We start from the raw sequence: 18035 nt of genomic DNA, 5'->3' as shown, positions 1-18035 counted from the left end.
TTTTTTCAATTTGTTTGGTAAACTTTCCAGATGAGCTTTAAACATGGTTTTTAGAAGGTTATACTCCACTAAATCTTTAAATTTCAGTGTTTTTAGTCGTATAAATAAAGGATTAGTATGGTCTCTGTAACCACTTCCACTGGCGACTCTAATCGCTCTTTTCTGTAGAAGAAAAATTGGATTAATGTATGTTTTACAGGCATTTCCCCACACTTCAATGCAATAGGTCAGATATGGAACAATCGATGAGTTATACAACAAAAACAAAGCATGTATTGGTGGTACTGCCGTAAAACTAGCATTAGTGTTAAAACTTTCAGGCAGGTTTGATTAAAAAAGAAAAGCCACTTTTCCATCAAGTAGTAAAAATATCCTACCGAAATACAAAATAAAGGGCTGGTTGCAAAATGTTCAGTTTTCTATCTTCATTCTCTGAGTGAAAGGTTATTGAACGCATCGTTGATCGGGTTACTTTCCAACATTTTGGACTTTGTTACAGTACGATAGATAGATGGGTGCCGCCAGATTAAATTATGTAGTATAAAAGATAGTGGCTGGTACAATTCCCAAACGATGTGTATACAGTGCATGTTGTGTTTGACATTCTTCCCCTCGCTTTACAGGATCCGGCCCATCCCGATGCACCCTGGTCAGGCCCAGCAGTACGTCCTGAAGCCCAAATACTACCACACACACACCACGCACACCCAGACGCACGTCCAGGCCCAACCCGAGAGGCCGATCCCCCTCACCGTGGGACACAACCCCATTCATGGTGGGTACAAAGTCTCTTTTCCTCTTCAGGAATTTTGGATTTTGGATTTTGGATTTTGATTTTTAAGTCGAACATAGGCAGAGAGAGAATTTACTGCACCAGGAATGATACGCATGGGTGTTTGCATTGTTGGTGACTTTTGGTTTTTAGTTTACATCCAACGGCAGGAAAAGGTCTGTGATTCTTGTGCTATGAATCAACAGCAGTTAATCACAAGAAGCATCTTCGTTTGCGACCTTTACCGCAGAAAAGTATCTCTGGGGATCTTTAATCAAGAAGAGTAGATTCACACCACACTGGAAGGAATTACACAGCCACCAGTGCAGTTAGATAAGCAGTTAATAGAAACCTCTGTGTGCTGTGGTGCAGTATTTATACAGTATTTGACACGAGATTAACCAAGATTAATTCTTCTTCTCGCATCCCGACACGAGCGCGCGTACAGAAACAAAAGAACAGTGGACTGATCACACATTGTGCAAAACACATAAGAAAGCAAAGCGTTGTAATGGAAGTCCTGGCTTAAGCCCTGATCAGTCATAACGTGATGACATCACTGATTATCTCTTTAACGTCAGACTGCGACATCGGGCCACCAGGTGTCACATTTATTATTATTATTATTATTGTAGACTTGCCTGTGGTGAGAGGATACGACACTGTTTGACTGGAGAGCACATGCCTTTTTAAAGAGTAACTCTAAACCAAACCAGCCCGGAAAAAAAAAACGCGTGGGTTGGTTGAAAGACGTAGAAAAGACGCATTTGCATTCCGTCTAAACTACGTCAATATTTGGTATAAAAGTGAAGGAGACGTCTCTATTAAGACCTCTCTTTCTGGTGGAGAAAGTGAACCAAAGTCTTTCTCATCCATCCGTACAACTACTTTTCCTGTTCAGGACGGACCGACCAGATTTAGCCCCAAAAACCACGTGTAAATCACGTCAGGTGTTTGTTGTGAATAGACTCACTGTACATAATTCAGTTATATATTTGTGTGTCCACACATTCAGTAATATTTGTATTCAGTCACCAAATGTCACTGCAACATGTTGTTGTTTTAGCAAACTTGAGGGAAAATGTCGGATTATTTTGAAGTGGAAATCTTAGTTTTGCTCATTGACGCACACTAGAATCCCCCAGAGTCTGTTGCTGAAGCCTTTAAAGGTTTTCACCGGGGAACATTTCAGCTCATTAGTCTACTGTTGATCAGGCGTAATGATCATGGGAGGACACTACAAAGGGATCTATTGTTAATAAAAAAACAACAAAAAAACAAAAACTGTGAAACAGGGTTTTGGCACTCCACAAGTGTTTTAAGAACAAATGAAACCAAGAAGGAATTGCTACCGCCACAAAAAAAACCCAACCCACCAGGCTGTAATGAAGCTACATTTAAGAAGATCTTGTGTAGTTATCAAGTTTAATTAGGATGAAAAAGTTAAACTGCTAACAGTGAGAAATACCGGGAGTCCTGACCACACAGTCCCTGGAAGCAATCATTTGCAAATCACAGGAAAACCTTCCGCCCTCATTTATACGCGTGCACAAGCACCGAAGCCATTCCGTCTACTCCGCCGCCGCGCGCATAACGGGGAGAATCTGGAGCGAGCAGCCGGGCAGTGAAAGGAATCGCAGCTCCGGCGGTAATGGCATAAAGACTTAAGTATTGCCTTCTGCTCAAGGCTGTCGAAAATGAATTATTAGTCTCATTTTCAGGGGGTAATTTCTGACAGAGCGAGAGTGTCGGGATGGGAGGGATGGAGTTGAATAACCCCGTCGTCTGCGGAGAACCCCTCAGTTTGCTGAGACAACAAGTGCGTCTGTGGATTTGGAGCAGGGGGGGGGGGTGTTAGGGGTTTGGATTCCTGTTACCTGCCTCAGTCCCTCCTGTTGAAGACACAATTTCCCCCGTCCAAACCACAGCTGACACGGAAAGCATGAGCGGAGCCCCACACCCTGAGTTTCTCTTTTCGTAGACAAACACCCAGTGCTCGGTTCCCCTCAGCTTGTGGCATTCGCATTTGTAGGAGACGCTGTTCATGCTAACCATTTAGGAAGGTGGGGGGGGTTTGGACCAACTGTGTTTGGCGGTCGCACTCTTATACATTTGACAGAGCAACAGCCATAATTCACCAGCTCCTGGGCTGGTTATTATGGCTTGTCATAAATTCAAGGCCGAGCTCCGACATCAGACTCACCAGCATGCATTTATGAATAAGTCAATATTTTTTTTTTTTTAAGAATGTGTAGACTTCTCTCGGCGGTTGTGCCCGCTGACCACAGCTGCTTGGACCGACTCGGGGATATTAATGGGGAGGTCAGCAGACAGCCATCACCGTTGACGCATGGCTCTGTGGCACCGTGGACCCGAGCGGGCCCAAAACCTGGCCGCAGTGATCCGGCCCAGTTTCAAAATAACCCCCTCGGCTCAGTTTAATTTCAGCGAGCAGTCTGTAAATGCCAGAGAAATGGGCCGGACATCAAAAGCTGGAAAGCGAAGTGGGACACAGACACGTACAGCGAGGGAAGAGGGAAGTCCCAAGAATTTCCAGACATTCCTATACAGTGTGTTTGTTGAGGAATAAAAAAACCAAAACATGTATGGTTTAGAAGCAGATATGGTTAGTTATAGCTTAAAGAGGGCCACAAAACTTTGACTTCCAAATCATGACTGCATAAGTTAAGGACCCTTCTTTCAGGAAAAGAACTGATTCTATGTCTACAAATAAGGATCAACACTGAATCATGCAACTATTTGATATAGTCACCTTAATATTTATAAAGGTCACTTCACTATCTCACTCTGTTAAGTAGATGCACAGTTGGCCGCAGTCACAGCCCTGGGTCCGTCGGGACACATCTGGACACTGGAACTTCAGTCCACCGGTCTTCCTGAAAGTGTTCAAACCTCCTCGGGTTACAAAGGAATAAAAGTGTGAACAACTGTCTGTGTCCAGTCACACATTCCCTCTTCAGGCCTGGGACTCATCTCAGCCACTCCGTCGCTGTCGCCTCGTCGTATTTACAGAACTGCGCAACGTATCTTTCACTGTACCTTTCTTACAAAAAAACGGTGATTCTCTTGGAAACAAACGCTGCCCCGGAGGCATCCCCACAGTGTGATGCTGCCACCACCATGCGTCACAATGACGGTGGTGGGTTTTTAGTGGAGTGCTGTGTTTGGCGTTTTTCAAATATACTATGGAGTCTGATGATCAAGAAGCTGTATTTAATAGACAATATAATATTCTCCTGAGTGACCACAGAGCTGTTGTTTCCAATCTCCAAAGGATTTAATTTAAATGAAAAAAAAATTCAGCTCGCCATCCCATGTTATTGGGAAAAGGGTAGGATCAACTAGTAAATGGACTATTGATGTGATGATGGATTTATTGATTGGATTTAAAAACCAAACTCTAGGGGTTGTTCAATGACTTCATTTCTTTATATCAATCCCATGACTTATTTTTTATTAATCTTTTGTTTTTGTTTTTTTTTAGATATGCACCAGATGTTGTTTTGTCTCATGTAAATTCTCATAAAGAGCTTGTGTTATGTGTCGTGGATCCTTGTGGCGACAAAAGAAGACTGTCCTTTTTTGTTGCTGCTGTCCTTGGCAACAGCAAATACACTGAATATAATGACAATTGTGGTAAGAATCATCTGAATGTGGGAACGCTGCCGTTCAAAACATTTACAATAAAATGTTAGTGGGTTTCTTTTGGTGTCTGCTAATAACAGGCCCTGAGCTTTTATTAATGGGAATACCATGGCCTATTCTGCCCTACATGGCAGTCAACATTCTCCTTTGTGAGAGTAGCAGACACGTTTGCTCTTGGAGCACAGGAAGACCACACCTCTGTCAGTTCGGTCCCACATGACAGACGGCCTGTCAACAACTGGCTGCGGTGCCACATCTGGGAAAGTTATTCCTCGTCTTCCTCCAGCTCTTCCTGGTCTCTCGCTTTGTTCCCCAACGGGCCGCCCGCCCCGGTGGAAAGCCTCAGATGGGAATAGGAGTCTTAGTTTTACCTGTCGGCTTGGTGAGAGAGCGTCACCTGACCGAAGTAGAAGCCAGGAGAGTGTACGAAGACTTTAATCGGTCGACTCAACTGAAGAACAGATTATTTTTGTGAAGCTTTCGCACTGAACCAAAACACAAGCTGCACAGCTTTTTCCTGACGGAATGACTTTGCATGGTCTCGGACAGGGGTGGGCAATCCTGGTCCTCGAGGGCCGCAGCCCTGCACGTTTTTAGACGTCTCCTCACATCAATACAGCTGACAGCAATTAGTGGCTCCTTGTCAAGCTTCCTGCAGAGCCTCGTCATGATAACAGGTGTGTTTAAGCAGGGAAACATCTAAAACGTGCAGGACTGCGGCCCTCCAGGACCAGGATTGCCCCCCCCCCCCCCCTGGTCTAAGGAGCTGATGGGGGTCAAGGGTTATGCTGAATGGCGTCCCGTCCAACAGCCGGGATCAAACCTGTGAACTCCCGATTCCAAGGTCTCCTCTTCAACCCGTAGGCCACCACTGCTCTATGCCATTGAATAACTCCATTGGTAGAAATTATAAGCTTCACACTTATTCACTCAACAACACAACAGACTAATGGCTGTCGACAGCGTTCTATTCTGGCTTCCCCTGTGAGCATCACTCCGTATTTAAAGTGGCAGGACAGCAACAGCAACATGAAGATGAGTAATCTCATGATTTGTACTTTCTAGTGTCCGTGTTAACAAATTACTGACGTTAAGTTGTGCTAGCTGAAGGAGAGGTTGGTCCTGATGAAGGCCACTAATTGGTTACATAGTCTGTTTGACTAAACCTAGTTGAGTATTTGCGGAACCACACCTCAGTCTCTTCAGTGTCGCCGTCCATCTGAGCCGTGGTCGGGGTCATTTGCGCCTCCTCCTGTGAGGCGGCGGGGACCATCGGGGAGACAGACATGACTCCCTGACTCTGGTATTCATGCTGTCATTCCCCTCCGCCACGCTCCCTCCATCCTCACGCTCAACATTTTCTCCTCTCACGCTGATCGATGTCTGTGTTGTGTCTGCTATCTCCTCCTGACTCGTTCCATATGCTTGACACAAGCAACAGGAATCTGCTCGCAAATGTGCGGGAACTCACAAAGGGCTGGCGAAGGAGGGAGCGAGCGCTCGGCGCTCGCAGTCGGTCGTTTGCGGCGGAAGACGTGCGGCTCAGGCGCTGTTGGGACTGGCGGAGGACATGGAGCGGTCTGAACAGCCGTCTCAGCACAGTACAGGGCTGCAAGACGCATCGTCCCGCTGCACATCATGACGTGTGAGAGGGCAGAATCGATTTCACGGGGGATGAACTGCACAAGTGTTTGAACCCAGATTAAAGCAACTGTGATGCACGGATCAGCCGTAACATTATGACCACCGACAGCTGGTGTGACGTACCAATGAAACCGATTATCACTTCGCGGGTAGATATTAGACAGCAACTGCACATTTTTAAGATCAGAGGTCACGGGGAAGGAAATTACAACACATCGGGATTTGAGTGAGTTTAAAAGCCGAACAAAAAGTCAGAGCTTCTTCCGAACCGCGGTTGTTCAGGGTGTGCAGTGATCGGTAGCCATCAAAAAGGAAAGCGGCGGAATGGCAACAAGAGTCGTGGAGCGAGGCGGCGCATTGATGCATGTGGTCACATGGATTGTACTGGCTCCACTGAGCAGTTAGACTAATGAGAGATGTCAGGCTCACTCTGCTGGTGCAAATGTTGCCAGTGATTAAGGCCTCGGTACACGACAGAGCTTCAACTGACGGATACGGGCGTATTCGTTGTCGTGTAAACGGGGCCTGAGGTAAATCTGGCATATTTACAGCACCGTGTGTCTGTTCATCAATATGCACTGTTGCATTCAAATAAATTCATAAATGAAATGAGTTGCTGGTGTCGTACAAACTATCTTTCTCCTCGATGTTTTGGCAGAATAGAATCTACAGGCTGGCCTGCTTTTGTCATTCTTATTGATATTAAAGAATCTTCAAACTGTGGACGTCGATGGCACTCTCTTGCGTCACATGATACTTGATACCAGTATTGTTATCGGTACAAAAACATATAGAGAATTTACTGGCCTTGGTCTATAAATGTGTATGTATAATGTTTCTCAAGTTTTCAAACTTTGGTGATGATCAGATGACCAAATAAAACAAAACGAACAAACAAACAAAATAAACTCAACTGTTCACACCGTTCTTCACAAAAGTAAAAATAAAACAATACGATTGATAGTTTGTGCTTAATGCACGACATCAGCGATTTTTGTATCTTCGTTATGAACATAGTAGTTAGAAATTGTTTGGGAATGGACCTTCAGCAGTAAAGTTACGTTCAATCCACAACAGATGCTCTAAAATGAATGTGTCCAAAGGAATGAAGTAGATTCTTCTTGTGTGTTTTTAAAACCTTTTGTTTTCCTTTGGTTCAAGATCTGCTGCTTCAAAGAAGCAGCAGATCCCTTCCTGGGTTATGTTGCTACTCCCTTTGTTTATTGCCTTTTTTTTTTTTTTTTTTTGCAATGATCTCCCCACTGCAGGGAATTGGGCAACCCGTGTTTAGACGTCAGATCTTGGACGTCTATATATGGTACTGGCAGTGTTTTTCAAACCCAAGTCTCCTCTGGCATTCCCTCCCAACCGCCACATGGTATTGGATGCCTCCTTAATAGTTCATTTTTGCTCACATTAGCGAGTGTTTAGGTAGCCCGGGGCGTCCTACTCGGCGGCGGGGAGCATTCCTCCGGCTGCTTGGCTCGGCTCCACCAGTCTGTACTGTGGCGTGAACAGCTGACAACCACAGACAAAGCAGGGAGCGCTGGAGACAGGGGTTTGGACCTGACGCAGGATGCCAAGAACCTCCGCACAGGGACAGGATATTCTATTTAACTTGAGAGTATTGAAGAGAAAAACAATAACAACAAAAAAAAAAGTCTGACTGGTGCGATCAGGCTGTATCCAGAGACACCTTGTGAGATAGGTTGGGTGCTCTTCCTGTCAGTCAGCGCTGAGGGCCGGCCTTCGCCAGGGTGGAGGAGAAGACTTAGCAGACAGGAAGACGGGCAGATGAGTCTTACCAGCCTTGTAAAAGAGTCCACTTCTTGTTGTAGGTGTGGACTTGGCAAAAGGGGTTCCTGTGTGGTTAGGTGAAGAGGTGGGGGGAAACTGAAAGGAGTGAGACGAGGCAGGAGAGCCGGCAGAGGAGCCGAAGGTGGCACAAGTGCCGTTTGTCTGCTCTGGAAGCCTCGCGGTGCTCGTGTGCCAGTGCCCACCCCCCTTGAGACCTGTGATGAAGAGCTGGATGACATCCCAGAGTTTTGTTTGCCCTCACATTTTTTAATTCCTGCTCACATTTTAGAGGCGCCACTGGATTTAGAGAGCAGCGGAGTAGGAGGAGGATCACATTGGCAGAACGAGTCTGAAGTGCATGAATTACAGGGAGGAGACACATCAGACGCTTTTAAGAAAGTCAAGATTACATAGAGCTTTTTTTTTTTTTTTCTTTTCTTTTTTTTTTTTTACTCCTGTCATTGACTGGAGCTGGTTGATTGTGACGAGCTGAAACCTGAAAGGAAAATTAAGCCGCTTGCGATGGATCAAAGACTAACCAAAGCTCCTCCGCTTTCCCTCCTCCCGCCGCCGCCGCCGCTGCTGCTGCTGCTGCTGCTGTGCGCCGTGACTTCGCCGGCAGCCGGCAACCACACAGGGAGAATCAAGGTGGTCTTCACGCCCACCATCTGCAAGGTCACCTGCATCGGAGGCAGATGCCGCAACAACTGCGAGCGGGGAAACACCACCACCATCATCAGCGAGAACGGCCGCGCCACCGACACCCTGACGGCACCCAACTTCAGAGTAGGTGAGTGATCCACAGTTTCTTTGTTGACATTGAAGCCTTTGACTTTTTTTTTTTTTTTGGCTTTGTTCCTTCAGCGTTGGCACCAAGGTGTGAAATTACAGCTCTGCTCTACAAAATAAGTGATCCCAGATTCTCCTTGGATTTACAAAGCAATTTAACTTCGGTGCTCTGGTTGGACGGCCCTGAACTGCGTCAGACACACACACACACACACACACACACACACACACACACACACACACACACACACACACACACACACACACACACACACACACACACACACCCGCAACCGCGGAGAATAATACACTCTCAACATTGACAATGGACGAAGTTGCATTGTTTTTACGGTGACTGTCAAAATAAAACACTATGGAGGAGACATTGTTCCGATTGTCCACCTACTGAGCATGTGCAGAAGAACTAGTTACTACGACCACAGTGTGTGTGTGTGTGTGTGTGCAGTCGCAGCATCCTCCGCCGTCCTTCTAAGAAAGTTGTGTTTCCGGTGCCTCTGAGCACCGTTGCCATGTCAACGGACCGTGAGCCTTGGTGTAGTGCAGTTTCACTACCTTGGTCTTGATCTCCAGTGGAAAACCCCAAAAAAAAAAAGTTAGGCGTTTCAAAACACGTACAGGTAGTTTCAAGGTGATTTGATTGTTGTGACCCAGTTTTTGTCTCTTTGACGCCATCTTGTTTGTTTATCCACATATTTCAGATTACTCGACGAGCGTCTCGGAAGAAGCGCTTTAATGCCTAAAAAAACAATGTGTGTCTGTTGTGTAAATGACGGAGTGGCGTGAACGTCCTGCACCGGACAGGAAGCCGGGTGCCGTAGTGAGTCGGCCCCTGTGTCGACGGCACATGGTGTGGGTGTTGCTTCATGTGTTGCACAGGCCCAGTGGTCTGTGTCTGGACCTGCCTCAGCCCTTACAAGGAGCTCCTCCTCGCCGGCTCTGGCTCTGACACATGCAGAAACATGGGAAGAGCGGGACGGGCCCGAATTCCTGCGTGACTCAGCTCAACAAATTAGTTTGAGTGGAGTAACAGAAGCTCGGCGAGAGAGGGAAGCCTCAAGGTCAACCGGGGCAACTGTTCTCTCCTCTCTTCCCGGGGTGGAGCGACGAGGAAGGATGTCTGTGTTTGCTGGGAGCTGTTCAACACGTTCAACTTCAAAGTGAAGACGTGCAATGTTCCATTTGGAAGCTGTGGCCGCTGACAATTGTCTCATCCGTCAACAGGGATGTTCTTTGATTTTATCTGCGATTGCAGGTCCATTTGTTTAATAGAAAAACCTTTGCTTTGCTCAAATGTAAACGTTTCACTTGAGGTTGTTTCTGGTACAATACACTATAAACTGTTTCTCAGTTGTCTAAATCAGGGCTGAACATTTAACGGTTCTACCTTGTACAACCGTCTACATCTCCTATGAGCTCATGTGATTACTTATTCGACTTCACATCGTCTGAAGTTTAAATTTGAGAGAGACGTGGAAGTTCATGATGTATGACATTACGAGACGGCGGATTTAAGCTTGTTTGCGTTATAAATCTAATTTTGAGGATAAATGGTCGCACTAGTCGCTTTGGGAAACCCACTAGCCACCGGTTCAAATCCTACATCAGGCGGAGAGCTCATGAGCACGCTGGCAGTTTGAGGGTTCCTTAAACCAGATGTTTGCGCAATAACCTTTTTAACCCGGTGAACAACATGCTGGGGGAATGTTGCTTCAGTGCTCTTCCAAACAACAGCACCTCACATGATATCCACCATTTTCGAATATAAGAAATGATGCTGTATAGGAATGTACATTACTCAATTAAAGATCCAAAAAATATTCCATAGTTATGAAATTAATAATTAAAAATGGAGTGCGCATGCTTGTTAGCACTGTTATCATATAGTTGAATTAGTTTCTCACAAATAATGGAAAGCAAATCAGACTCGTGTTCAATGTTGATCATAAACGTAAATGTTGGATTGACTGCACTAAAAAAAGCCTTTTTATACTTCCACTTTTTATTTTAATCAGTGGTGGTGGGAAGATTCTTCCAATCTTGATATTTACCACCAAATTCTCAAGTTATTAAACATTACAGGAACGTTTCTACAATAAAGTCAGCTTCTGTTAGTTTTTCGAAGGTTTTTCTACCAATAAAGAACAAAACTATCATGTTGATTCAGTGATGACAGTGAATTGACATTCTTACTGTGACACTCATGTGTTCGTTATTCACTTTGCATATTTAATTTAACACGCTGCGTTGCAGACGTGACAAAAGTATTCTTATTCTTCAACGTAAGTAGATCTACTGATACTTTTTGTGAAAATACTCAATTGCTTGCTATAAAAGTAAAAAAAAAAAGCACAGTTTTTGAAATATTTCCTGTCCACTCACCTCTTCATCCTCTTCATCCTCCATCTCACCCGGGGGTCGTGTGTCCGAACCCCGAGCTGCTCCCAGTGGAGACTCAGACGCCCGTATGGCCGCCGTACTTTGGTTCGTGAACGTGACGGGTGGCACTTTTCAGCCGGCGAACAAAACTCCGTTTACCCTTTTTTTCCCTCCACAGTTCAGTTTGGAGAAAGTACTAAAAGGCGCAGATGTTTTGGTTCAAGTCGAAGGAGCACCTGGATCTGAATGAGGCCCCCTGCTGTGCCTGTCCAGGCTCGCTTCGGCCAGTCACGGCTTCATCATTGCTTCATTCGACGTGAGGGAAAAATCGAGTCGGAAAAAAGCGCGAACAACTTCACTTTCACTCTCACGGAGGATGCATCCAGACTTTTTTTTTTTTTCTATCACCGAACGAACAAAATATGTTGAGCAGCGCTCCAACTGGGTTCTTATACGTCAGTGCAACTGTCTGCTGCCCTGATTCGCTCCAGCTCTCTCTTTTTTTCTAAGAGTCGTTCTCTTTCCAAGGGTTATGTAATCAGCCAGTGAGTTCAACAAGTTCCAGAAAGTCAAGTTTGAAAGTGCCTGTTTTGATGCTATTGAATTTCATTTTCTTCTGGTGTCGTTCTGGCCGTTCAGTTTGGGAGAGATAAAGAACCGTGTTCAGAGTTCCGTTGGTTGAGGACACCAGTCGTCATTGAAAGACTCGGCCTTGTTTCAGGTTCTCACAAGCACCCGGAGTCTTTCCACAGCCTCCGGGGTGGGGGGGGGGGGGGGGGGGGGGCGTAGAGGACATGACAAGATCTGTAGCCTCGACACCTACTGGGACATTCCCAGGGGTGGCCTTTTTATTGTTTACATTTGTAATAACACTGAGTAATCTGAAATGACGTAACAGGATGTCTGCACGTCTTTCCAGGACGTTTGGCAGGACTTTGATGTTTGAATTTTGTTGAGTTTAGAGACTGAACAAAGTCAAAACCTCCACATTGTTGACGACTGTCTGGCTGTTGCTGCATTGATGTGTTTTCTGATTGTCCTCGTTTAGTTTTTCCACCAGATCTTTGCTTTTTTTTGGGGGGGGGGGACAGAATCTTGGCTCTTTTTCTTTGAGTTTATGAAAATTAGATTTGAATAATTTTATAGCAGAAAGAATCTTTAAGTCTGGTTCTGCTGGTTACTTCCTTGTAAAACTGACTTTTTCATTTCTTCTGTCGTCTATGTGTGTTTTTTTAGGAATTGCTCTTTGTTTTTCTGAAGTCATCGATATTTCAGTTGGCACTATATCAATACCATTTAATTGGACGTTATATTAACTTGCCATGTCAATACTGCGTTCTGCCTCATATTGTCATGTTCCTGTCAACACACAACCCTGCCGATGTCTCTGAATCAATTATTCTCCATCCTACTATTAATATTGAAACTTCCCAACCAGCAGCAAGAGAATTCCCTTATCTCTTACGTTGTTCTCCTTGTATGCCGCCGGTTCAACTAATACCTGTTGTGGGAATCGAACTGAATCCGCCAAGGGCATCGAATATCCACCAATCATTCATCGCTTCACGTCACAACATCCACTGTTTGACAGTCAGCAGGAGCTTGAGAGCTGCTTTTCTCTGGCGGGGGTCAGCGGGTTTCCTTCTCGTTTGCCTTGAACCATCTTTTCTTTTCTTTTCTTTTTTTCTAGCAGATGTTGGGGACAGTGCAGTTCGCCAGCAGTCGGCAGGTAAAAACTGCCTGAGCTGTTAATGATAGTTTGGTGACAGTTGAAAAATATTCAAAGAATGGCTTGAAAGCACGCTGGAGGGTTTCTTTCTTTCTTTTCAAATGGACGGATTCACTGGCTTCCATGCAGATCCCATTTGGCTGCAGGGGCCTCTTGAGAGGGAGGATTTAAATGGTGTTTTTCCAGCTCTTCTGGCATATTTCCTCCCAGGTGAACGCCGCCGCTCGCCAAGCGCCGAGAGCTTTCTGGCTCTCTCTCTCTCTCTCTCCCCGGCCCCTTTTATTAAGGACGCTGGGAGCTGCCAGCTCATTTACTGCAGACCAGACAAGATCAGATCATTTACAGTTGGATTAAGAAGCAAAACAAAGTTTAGAAGAGACAACCTGTGAAGGGAGGCGGGTGGGGGGGGGGGGGGGGGGTCATGGTGGAGGTTTAAAGGAGAAAGACAGGTGCAGTGGTATTTAGAAGAAGTTTGTGATTCTTCCTGCAGATGACTTTAAATTTTTATACAACCACTTCGGCAAATACAGAACAAAATGTGCTTTTTGGACAGTTATTTATGTATTTATTTTAGCCTGTCACGCTCAGCGCATCAGAAAATTTGAATGGGAAGTAACCAGGTGAGGCATTTCTGTACAAACCTTTTCCCAGTTCCAGCAAAACTGGACACAAAGACCCTGATTTACCGACGCCCTCTGTGGAGTGGAGACAGTCGTAGCTCAGGGAAACAGATGGACGTCCTGTGTAAATAGGACAATTCAAATGAGGGTTTTGTGTACATTATTGCTTTGCATGGAATCCGTCGCTTCCCACCGTGCTGCACATGTGACCCCATCAGCCTTCTCTGTGGTGAGACTAATAATGAGTATTCTTTAAGTATTGTAAAGGTAAGCTGCTACAAAGCTGATGCATTTGAGGCCCTGAACAGGCATCGACTTTTCTCGTTGTCTGTATGCTTCTAATCCAGCTGTATTGTTGCTGCTTCTTCCTGATTTTTTTTTTTTTTTTTCTCTGCTGACACGCCAAAGCCCATTTTGTGTTTCACCATAAATCTTATTTTTTTCCCCCCCATTAACAATGAAGTACATCAATCACGCAGCCGAGAATCCTCTCCCCTCTGACAAAATACTTAACGTCAGAAGGTGAATGGTGTCCACATGCTTGAAGCCACTCAGGTTGAGATCTCCGCATTCCATTTTCAAAGGAGCTACTTTAAATAATCCCTGTGTGAGCCGGGCCCTTCACCAACACTGCCCGCAGGACGCGAGCGCTCAGTCTGGACACAGGCTATTTTGCAAGAGAAGATAATTCCTGGTTACTATTATGCTGGTCGTCTTTTTAATAATAGCCTCATACTCACCGGCTTTGCTGCAAAATACACAGGACACTGCACTCCAGAAGCCGTTCAGGCCAGGAAGAAATGATTGGGATCAGTGACTCTGGAACGAATCTGCTTCCTTGAACTGACATGCTCTAGATTCATAGCTTAACATGTAAAGTTATACATTTCTCCTGGGGAATAGGCTTGAGCTAATAATGTCCAGTTCTGCCGGGCCACAGTAATGTGCACGAGCACAACTGAATGTCCTGATCACCTCATGACCGGGCGTTCTGCAGAGCTTCACGATGTGACGATCACCTCATGTTCAGACCTTCTGCAGAGCTTCACGATGTGATGATCACCTGATGTTAGGACCTTCTGCAGAGCTTCACGATGTGACGATCACGTCATGTTCAGACCTTCTGCAGAGCTTCACGATGTGATGATCACCTGATGTTCAGACCTTCTGCAGAGCTTCACGATGTCATGATCACCTCATGTTCGGGCCTTCTGCAGAGCTTCACGATGTCACTATCACATCATGTTCGGGCCTTCTGGAGAGCTTCACGATGTCACGATCACCTCATGTTCGGGCCTTCTGCAGAGCTTCACGATGTGACGATCACCTCATGTTCAGACCTTCTGCAGAGCTTCACGATGTCACGATCACCTCATGTTCGGGCCTTCTGCAGAGCTTCACGATGTCACGATCACATCATGTTCGGGCCTTCTCCAGAGCTTCACGATGTGACAATCACCTCATGTTCGGGCCTTCTCCAGAGCTTCACGATGTGACAATCACCTCATGTTCAGACCTTCTGCAGAGCTTCACGATGTGACGATCACCTCATGTTTGGACCTTCTGCAGAGCTTCACGATGCCACTTTCATTAAACCTGATGTCTGTGAGGCTTGGAGAAGTCTAAAGGCTCCTAAACACGTGAGTCTGATCGTTCCTATAGGTTTATATGCTGCCACACATGGATTTCATGAACTTTGCTCGGGCTGCATGATGTCACTATGGACTGAATCGGAGGTGATAACTTCTACAATGTGCTTCAGGTCAAAAAAAAATAAAACAATCGTGGGAGTTGTTGCTCTTTCAGCAATAGATTGCAGGAAAAAGGCTCAGGATAGAAGTCGGACAAAGAATGCGGACGTGGTCCAGCACATTCATGGTTATCTATAAACTATTATTTTACTGCAGTACCGGTGTCACTTCCGCCACTGTCCCACCGTGCAGTCTCTGCCGGGAGGGGGCGGGACGGGTTTTCCTGCATCCCCTTTGACAAAACTTGTGGTTGGTACCGAAAGAACCGAAACCAATGGTTATGATGTTTCGTCACCTCTCCGTTGAGGTACCGAGCACGACGGAGCACTTTTTCACCGGTTGTACCGTACTGCCTTCAAGGTGCGTCATTTACATAACGCCTGAGTGACGGAGGCTGTGGAGGAACACAAACCGTCACCCATCGGGATTTCAGCTCCACCTTCTGAGGCCACAGGTCAACTGAATGTCACCTGATGGCGTCAAAACTATTTTATTTTAAACACCGTCGGTGTCTTCACATTGAAGTTCACCATGAATATCCTAACCATGGGAGGAGTCTCGAAAAATTAAGAAAAAAAAAAAAATCCCCCAAAATACGTGGAATTTACAATCCGCCTTCTAATGGCAAACATGTTTGTTTGTCAGATTGCAATTTATCCAAGGATGTTCTCAACTAAAAACAGCTTAAAATGCGAACCACAGGACTCAGCCACATGGACAGAAAACAACCTTTTTTGGTCTTCTTTTTTTTTTGTGTGTGTGTGTTTACGAGTGTGGGGCCCTGCATTCACATGATGTCTCCTTCAGACTGTGACGTAGTTCAAGCTAATTATTAACAGATGTTTCTAAAAGTGGCAAAAACACAGATCTACAGACTGTTGTGTTGATTACGGCAAGTCCTTTTCCTGTGTGTGTGTGTGTGTGTGTGTGTGTGTGTGTGTGTGTGTGTGTGTGTGTGTGTGCGTGCGTGCGTGCGTGCGTGCGTGCGTGCGTGCGTGCGTGCGTGCGTGCGTGCGTGCGTGCGTGCGTGCGTGCGTGCGTGCGTGCGTGCGTGCGTGCGTGCGTGCGTGCGTGTGTACGTGCGTGCGCAAATATCCCTTTAAAGATGGATTCGTTTCTGTTTTGCCCTGGAATGTTCTTTAGTTTTTGCATGAGGCCTCGTCTATTCTAATTTTTTCTTTTTCCTCATAAACATTTGTCTTTACCGTTAAAGATTCAACAGGAAGGAAATCCTGGTTCCCTTCCTGCCATATGTCCTTTTTCGTGTGTGTAAAAGCACCAATTCACTTCTAGCCTGGTATCTAATGAGGTGCCACTATTTTTTCTTATTATTCTTGTTCTTATTCTTTTTATTCACATCATGCATCATAAGCAGTGTCAAATAAATGTTTTAGATTTGACATATTTTTTTGTACAGATATTGACACGGTATAGTTAAAATGTAGAGAAGTAGAGAGGAGAGGATGTCCTCGTCCCCGACTATAAGCCGGTTGCAGCGCCTTAGTAAAGCCAAGCAGAGCAACCAATTTCTTTCAAATCCAGTCACCACCTGCAACTGAGTTCATTGCTTCTTTTTTTTTGGAGTATGGATTTGCCCGGAGATATTAAAGAGCCACGACTCCGGACTGTGTGAATAATAAACTGTTTCTGTGAGACGACACTCCTGCGTGAACCTTTAAGGCACATTACCCAGAGTCAACTGACCTTTCCGGTCCTCATGTCCGGAGTATGCGATGAATATACCACCGCCACGTGCATAAATGTTCACTTCCACAGATGCTTTTCCGTTGCCTCAACATAGCAATGTATAACCAATAAGACTGACCACAAGTCATTTTAAGACCTACACACCCATGGGTGCACAGATGTTTGCAAGGACTTTTGCTGTTGAGGCACTTTGGCCACCAGGCAGGGAAATAGTAACTGTGAGTTTCAAACCAGCAAAGCCACTCTCTCTGCATGTTATATCGTACCAGGGCTCATTACAGATCGATAACGAGTCTCACTCACTCACTATCAAACTAATTCAGCCATTGAGAAGGCTTCAGAGTTGGACAAACTCCTGGACAATCGTGCAAAGGTTGTATTGTGACTTTGTCTCTTCTTGCAAGAATAATGTAATAAAATTGTCTTAAACTTGTCTTATTAAACTTGTCTGATTCCTTGAGTTTTCTTTTTTTTTTTTTAACTAGGAAAATTCTCCTGACACATTTGTTTCCTCTGTTTTCCTTCTCAGTGGTGTGTCACCTCCCCTGTATGAATGGCGGCAAATGCAGCGCCAGGGACAAGTGTCAGTGTCCTCCTAACTTCACCGGGAAGTTCTGCCAAATGCCGGTTCAGGACGGACGCCAGCAGCAGCAGCAGCAGCAGCAGCAGCTGCATCATCATCAGCAGCAGCAGCAGCAGTTGCAGTTGCAGCAGCAGCAGCAGCAGCAGCAGCAGCAGCTGCAGCAGACAATAGGAGGCTACAGCCAGACTCAAGTCCACTCCACGCACACCCTGCCTCTCACCTACAGCAATGGCCAGATCCCCGGTGAGCACAAAACAACTGTGAGCCTTCACTGATGTTGATGGAAAAATATGGGTGGAAACACTTAAGGAATGACACTTTCCTGATGCTTATCGCCTTAACTTCCTCCTCCAAAACGATGAAGGTTTTATCCCTTTTCATCGCAGGTCGTGAATTGCCCTGTGCATGGAGGACCGTGGAAATTGCACGTCTATAATGTGTAATGGTGCAGCTCTGAGGCAGTCATGTCGAAAAGAGTTAATTCACCGTAAATGGGCTGAAACATAATATGTAAACACTTCCACGGTGAGGGAGAGACAAACGGTTTCCGACACTGTTTACTCGTTGGTAACCAGGGACA

The 18035-nt window shown here is 45.5% G+C and overlaps 1 protein-coding gene across 1 annotated transcript in view; it reads left to right on the top strand.

The window, feature by feature from the left end:
- The window catches only part of ltbp1 (latent transforming growth factor beta binding protein 1), a 96290-nt gene that overhangs the window by 31169 nt on the left and 47086 nt on the right, over positions 1-18035 (top strand). The window contains 3 exon segments of the mRNA XM_080507483.1: positions 624-775; positions 8517-8669; positions 17402-17698. Of these exon segments, the coding sequence (XP_080363609.1) occupies positions 624-775; positions 8517-8669; positions 17402-17698 (602 nt within the window).

Source organism: Blennius ocellaris, assembly GCF_963422515.1.
Source record: "Blennius ocellaris genome assembly, chromosome: 13".
NCBI lineage: Eukaryota > Metazoa > Chordata > Actinopteri > Blenniiformes > Blenniidae > Blennius > Blennius ocellaris.
This window is presented reverse-complemented; position numbering and strand designations above follow the sequence as displayed.